The sequence below is a fragment of the Pygoscelis adeliae genome, unplaced genomic scaffold (assembly GCF_000699105.1).
Source record: "Pygoscelis adeliae isolate BGI_AS28 unplaced genomic scaffold, ASM69910v1 Scaffold116, whole genome shotgun sequence".
Lineage (NCBI taxonomy): Eukaryota > Metazoa > Chordata > Aves > Sphenisciformes > Spheniscidae > Pygoscelis > Pygoscelis adeliae.
The window spans coordinates 706565-713033 of NW_008825080.1; the positions used below are offsets into that span (position 1 = coordinate 706565).

At 41.6% G+C, this 6469-nt stretch overlaps 1 protein-coding gene across 1 annotated transcript; it reads left to right on the plus strand.

Annotated features, from left to right (window-relative positions):
* Positions 1-320: 320 nt before the first annotated feature.
* On the plus strand, positions 321-5760 carry PLK2 (polo-like kinase 2). Its single transcript, XM_009326919.1, has 13 exons — positions 321-503; positions 660-776; positions 970-1099; positions 1381-1468; positions 1882-1977; positions 2209-2407; positions 2501-2648; positions 3052-3149; positions 3777-3900; positions 4170-4410; positions 4510-4639; positions 4728-4838; positions 4960-5760. The coding sequence occupies exons 1-13, from the start codon at positions 420-422 to the stop codon at positions 5149-5151; spliced, it is 1758 nt and encodes a 585-aa protein (XP_009325194.1). The 5' UTR covers positions 321-419; the 3' UTR covers positions 5152-5760.
* Positions 5761-6469: the final 709 nt, after the last annotated feature.

A 6469-nucleotide genomic window follows, 5' to 3' on the forward strand; every position in this document is an offset into this window, starting at 1 on the left:
TGCGGGGCTGCTTTCCTCCGGGGGATGCTGGAGCGCGCCGCACTGCCGCCCCCCAGCCTGCCCGGAGTCCGATTTGCCCTTGCGTTGCCCCGGTCCAGACGCAGCGGGTCCGAGAACCCTTCCTGTGGCCGCTTCATCTCTGCCCCTAAATACAAGCGGAATCGTGCCTTCTGCTCGGGCAAGCCTACAAAACTGACTTTGATGTTGCATGCGGGGCTGGGGGGATCCGCAACGCCAGCCTTCAGATAGGCGATGAACCTAAGACCGGCCTTCTACCAAATTGTCCTGTGCAAAGGAAGTTCCGCTCCTTGACTAATACGTGAGCTGGTGAATGACGAAGTGTGGGACTTCTTTCATACCTGCTATAATTGCCTTTTTCTCGTGTGTCTCTCTAGGGTGGATTCGCCAAGTGTTATGAGATGACAGATTTGACAACAAATAAAGTTTATGCTGCAAAAATCATTCCTCACAGCAGAGTAGCAAAACCTCATCAAAGGGAAAAGGTGTGTGTTATGAATGACTTTTTTTTTTCCTCCTCAAACTCTCTTTGTGTGCTGGATTGCCCAGCCCTTCTCCTGAAATGGTTCTGATAGAGCTGTCTGCTCAACCTTGTGGATGCAAGGCCAACAACACTTTTTTCTCCCTTTTTGTCTCTTCAGATTGATAAAGAGATTGAGCTGCACCGAATGCTTAATCATAGACATGTTGTGCAGTTCTACCACTACTTTGAAGACAGAGAGAATATTTACATTCTTCTGGAGTACTGCAGTAGAAGGGTGAGTATCAGCTGGGAGAAATCCAGTATTTAATTACCTGGAATCTGCAACTAATTTAAATGTGTGATGTGTAAAAGGTATTTTTCATGCCTTTTTTAGTTGTCATTTCTCCATGCATTGATTTACTTCTGCTTAAGGTGAATCTTGTACGTGAATGTTCAGTGACGTTTCTGTCTTTGTTTTACCTCTGCAGTCAATGGCTCACATCTTAAAAGCGAGGAAGGTATTGACAGAACCAGAAGTACGATACTACCTCAGGCAAATTGTGTCAGGGCTAAAGTATCTTCATGAACAGGAAATCTTGCACAGGGATCTTAAACTAGGTAAGTTCTGCACCTCGCTGACTTCAAAACACACTATTCCAGCCCTGTCAGCATTGTACTGCTTTACACTTGTATGGTGATAGCATAATTAATAGAATCGGCTCAGTCTGTCTTTACAGTGGAAACTTGGAGTGCTTAAGGGATGACATTAAGCATTCCTACTTAAAAAAAAAAAAATCTTGGCTAGCTTCTGGCTTTGAACAAAGTATGACTCAGCACCTGTGGCAAATGCATTCCTACCTTGCAAGAAAAGGACTAACTGGAATTTCTGTGTCTGCTAGGTAACTTCTTTATTAATGAGAACATGGAACTGAAACTGGGTGACTTTGGCTTGGCAGCTAGGCTGGAACCACTGGAGCACAGGAGGAGGTAGGAGCATCAAAAAAAAGTGAAGTCTAGTAGTAAATGAAACCAAATTCATTTAGAAGTGAGAAATCCTGTTCCATAGCAAAAGCTAATTGCTTCTAGGATCAAGATTTCCCCTTCTAGAAAACAGGCTGCCATGCTTTGACTTCTTCTGCTTTCCTCTGACCATTTGGATAATGGCAAATGCCAGAGGCAGGGTACCTAACTGAACGAACGGTGCAGATACGAGTATGCTGTTCCTGTATCATGAAGACACCATGAAACACCTCTACACTATTAACATTCATACAGGTCCTCTTTAGGAGTCTCTTAAGTTCTTGTCTGAACTTGAGAGGAAAACCTGCCCTATGAAAAATAGCTTCTCTCCCCTTTCTATCTGAAATACTAACCAGCTCTGTGGCCTCTTTGATTTGCAGAACAATATGTGGCACACCAAATTACCTCTCTCCAGAAGTCCTCAACAAACAAGGGCATGGCTGTGAATCTGACATCTGGGCCTTAGGCTGTGTAATGTAAGTACTTCACTGCCTTTGAAATGAAATATTTCTATCACTGACTTAGGCTTCTAAGACTTCAAAGGGGATGCAGTACCGCATCAGTTTGCAGCCCTTTATACATGTATAGCCCACGTGCAGAAATTCTCCTTCGTGTTAGGAGACAGACAAAGCCTTTTCAGTAGTTATAGATAAGTATTGTGGGTGTGTAAAAAATAAATAAAATTGGTTTCCTTTGCTTTTAAACAGGTATACAATGCTGTTGGGAAGACCCCCGTTTGAGACTACAAATCTTAAAGAAACGTATAGATGTATAAGGGAAGCAAGATACAGCCTGCCTTCATCTCTCTTGGCACCTGCAAAACACTTAATAGCTAGCATGTTGTCAAAAAATCCTGAAGATCGGCCCAGTTTAGATGAAATAATTCGGCATGAATTTTTCTTACAGGTTTGTACTGTCTAGTGTGCTGGCTGAAAAAATATCCACCCTAAAAATGCACTCTGTGGTCTAAAAATTATTTTTTGAATCTCATTTCCACAGGGGTTTACACCCGATAGACTTTCTGCTAGCTGTTGTCATACCGTTCCTGATTTCCATTTGTCAAGTCCTGCTAAAAACTTCTTCAAAAAAGCAGCTGCTGCTCTCTTTGGTGGTAAAAAGGATAAAGCCAGATGCTTCGACACACATAGTAAGTGGATTGTAGCTCTGCCATCAATGTCATGCTAGTAATGTACAGCTATAAGATAGCAACGGAGCACTTTTATTTCTGTCTCAGAGCTTCCCTGGGTTAGTTTTGACCCCTTTATCAGTAAGTATAGGTGGTAGCCTGCAACTTATGCCAACTTACATAAGTAAATACTTCTTATGGCATACTGACAATATATATTGGCCATCTGTTAGTCTGTAATGTCTATAAACGTTTAGTCTCTTAGTGATCTGTGTATAATGGCACTGCTGTTCTGGGAGACTATGGCAGGTTTAGAGGAAGCTACTGGAGGGAAACAATGCGCTTTCTGCAGCTAACTTGTTAGGCTTTCTGTAATTGAACAGCACTTCCAGATGCAGCGTTAAGTATTTTTCCTGTATTACAGACAGACTAGCTAAAGAAGACGAAGAAATCTACAAGCTCAGGCATGATTTGAAGAAGACATCGATAACCCAGCAGCCCCACAAACACAGAACAGATGAGGTAAATGCAAGTGCAGTTCAATTCAACGCTTGGGCGGAGTAGCTATAATTAAATTATATTTGCCTTGGATATCAGAGCTGGGGCTGTACACAGCATAATCAAGCTTAAATGATTAGCAGAGTTGCTTTAAGAGGGCTTAACCAAGATTCACCAAGGTATGGTACCTTTTGTAGGGAGACTATAAATTTTGGCTTTTGAGTAATTATAGTATCTGCCTAGACTCTATTGTCATCTGTGTGGTAACTTGTCTGCCAGGTGTTCTTTCCCAATAGTCCAAATACAGGGCTTCAGTTCATGATTAACTAGGACTTCTTAAAGAATAAATTGGTGAGAACTAACCCTTACCATTTGGTGTTCAGACCTGCACACAGCTGTTGTCTTGCTAGGGCAGGAGAGCAGAAGACTGATTAGTAGTGTGTAAGATGCAAATCGAAGATCTAAAGAATGGGAAGACCTGGCATGCTTCTTCAAGCTTAGTCTAACAGCAGCTCTTTGTACTTGCTGGAAACATTAACACCAGTTTCCCTAGAATTTATCATTTGTTTAGAGACAGGAGAGCCATGCAAAACGTGTATAAGTCTTGGCTTGTGTTATGTTTGATGTTTACCTGTCTGATATCTCTTCCAGGAGATCCAGCCTCTTATCACAACAGCAGCAAAGCCGGGAGCGTTACCAGAAACTAAGCAGATTGGAGACTCTATTCGGATGATAGTCAGAGGAACTTTGGGAAGCTGCAGCAGCAGCAGTGAATGTAAGTGCAGCAAAATGTAATCTCTAATTTTAAATCTCACCTTTACTTTCTTCATGTCTCAGACTTAGAAGCTTGAAACGAACAGTTGCTTTCCTCCCCACCCGCTATTTTTGATGCTCTAAATTTTACAGCTGATATTTTGGAAGAATTAAAACTGGAAAGCCATAAAGGCTAAACTTCTTAAAATTACAGTCTAGATAACTGAAAGATTTAGAATTAGAGCCTGCTCTCTGTGCGCTCTTGTCAGTCTAATAGTCCTTCTCTTTCAGGCCTGGAAGACAGTACCATGGGAAGTGTTGCCGATACAGTTGCAAGGGTGTTGCGAGGATGTCTGGAGAACATGCCAGAAGCAGACAGCATTCCCAAAGAACAGCTGACAGCATCCTTCCAGTGGGTTACAAAATGGGTGGACTATTCTAACAAGTACGGCTTTGGGTACCAGCTGTCAGATCACACTGTTGGTGTCCTTTTCAACAATGGGGCGCATATGAGCCTTCTGCCAGACAAAAAGTAAGGATGATTACAAAACAGACAACTCACTAAGGCGGTATAAACATGAAATGCTTTTATCTCATCTCTAACCTCCTTACTTTATTTTTCCTCTTACAGGACAGTCCACTACTATGCTGAGCTAGGCCAATGCTCTGTCTTTTCAGCCACAGAGGCTCCTGAACAGTTCATTAGCCAAGTAACTGTACTGAAGTATTTCTCTCACTACATGGAAGAGAACCTCATGGATGTAAGTTCAGCAGCTTCTGGATCTTGAGCTGTAAAAATGCACTAAATGTGAACTGAGTGCTTAACATAGTGTCTGCTCCCTTTCCTAGGGAGGAGATTTGCCCAGCCTAATAGATGTACGCAGGCCCAGGCTTTACCTCTTACAGTGGCTTAAATCTGATAAAGCATTAATGATGCTATTCAATGACGGCACATTTCAAGTAAGTTTGGTAGCATCACTGGAGAAAATGTTTCTGAAATACTTTATTGCAATAAAACTAGATAAGTGCCAGAAACTGAGAGGAGAAAGTATACAAACAGGAACTGGCTTCTCTTTTACAGGTGAACTTCTATCACGATCACACGAAAATCATCATTTGCAATCAGAGTGAGGAATATCTCCTTACCTACATCAATGAAGAGAGGATATCCACAACGTTTCGTCTGACAACTCTTCTGGTTTCTGGATGTTCATTGGAACTAAAACACAGAATGGAATATGCTCTGAACATGCTGCTGCAGCGATGTAACTGAAGGGACTGACTCTGTTAAACCAAACGGACCCTCTTGTTCACTGTGAAATCTACAGTGGAGATGGTGGAGCAACTAGTATGTTGGTGATGGATGTGTGGTGGTACGAAAACTTGACTGTCCGTGTGCTGGGCACACATCTATTAGACAGAAGCCTAAACCTACTGTTGGACTAAAATGGTGTGACAAGGAGTTCTTCGGACCATAGTTTTCCTTGCTTCATGTGTGTGTTAAAGATATTTTTGACTTGAACTCTGAGCAGAGTGTGACTGCTTGCTCTGTATGAGAGCATTTCTGATGGAGTTAAACTGTGAATACGCATCTGGAAAGGGAGGGAAGGGAGAGCTCCATTGCTGTGGAATAGCTGTAATAAGCAGCTTCTGGCTGCTTAACTGTGAACTATGGCCATACTCTTTTTTTTTTTTTTTTTTTTTTTTTCCCCCCCCCCCCCCCCTTTTTTCAATGGGGCCCACACTTGTGGCTGGCAAAGTGCATTCCTTGTTAATAATTTTTTTTTAATTTATTACAGCCTAAAGTGAAGTATTTATTACACAACAATTTTTTTGGACCTTGGCATTTTAAATATAAATGGCAATAAAGAGAATAGAAATCTGAAGCATCATTCTCCACTCTTTTTACAATACAACTTAACATGCTTTGCTTTGCATTACCAAAAATCTTACAGGTCTGATTTCCGTATGCCATTTTAAAAAGGTCTGCTACAGCTGTGGCATGAATGGTCAGGATATGAATGACAGGCTCTAACACTGAGCAGTTTGTCCATGTCGATGCACACTCGTAGTCACAAGCACCAATATGCTGCTGCTAATTATAGTAGCAACCCTAAAGCAGCTGCTGATGGAGCTTGCAGAGTAGTAATGACACCTGGTTATTGTCCTAAGGGCTAAAACCAAAAGTACAGATCTTTTCAAGATACTACATCCCAAAATTGATATTGATATTTTACACTGACTGAAAAGAACTCCTTACTTCTGGATGATACTCGGTGGACAGTAGGTGTGGTAATGAGCTGTATAAGCTTCCTCCTCTTACTTGCTGTGGAAGCATCGCTTTTATTCACCAAGGGACTAAAGTATCCTGACACCTGAATGGTAGAATGAATTGTCCGTACCTATCACTGCCCCTCTATTGTGCTTTATTTTGTGTGTCTTTCTGTCCTTGGTTAAATGGTAACCCCAGTAAAGTAAAATCAAAATGGTGAGAAGATTAAAGGCTGACTTAGTATCAACTTCAGGTTTACTCTACTGAGTTGATAACATTAGAGAACCATGAGTATTAAAACCAAACACCATTTATGGTA

Bases quoted from the DNA above. Each gene is read 5' to 3' on its own strand.
- PLK2 (XM_009326919.1), top strand. From the start codon at position 420: ATGACAGATTTGACAACAAATAAAGTTTATGCTGCAAAAATCATTCCT. The intron at 1,978-2,208 runs GTAAGTACTTCA...GCTTTTAAACAG, and splicing joins TGGGCCTTAGGCTGTGTAAT to GTATACAATGCTGTTGGGAA. The intron at 2,408-2,500 runs GTTTGTACTGTC...TCATTTCCACAG, and splicing joins GGCATGAATTTTTCTTACAG to GGGTTTACACCCGATAGACT.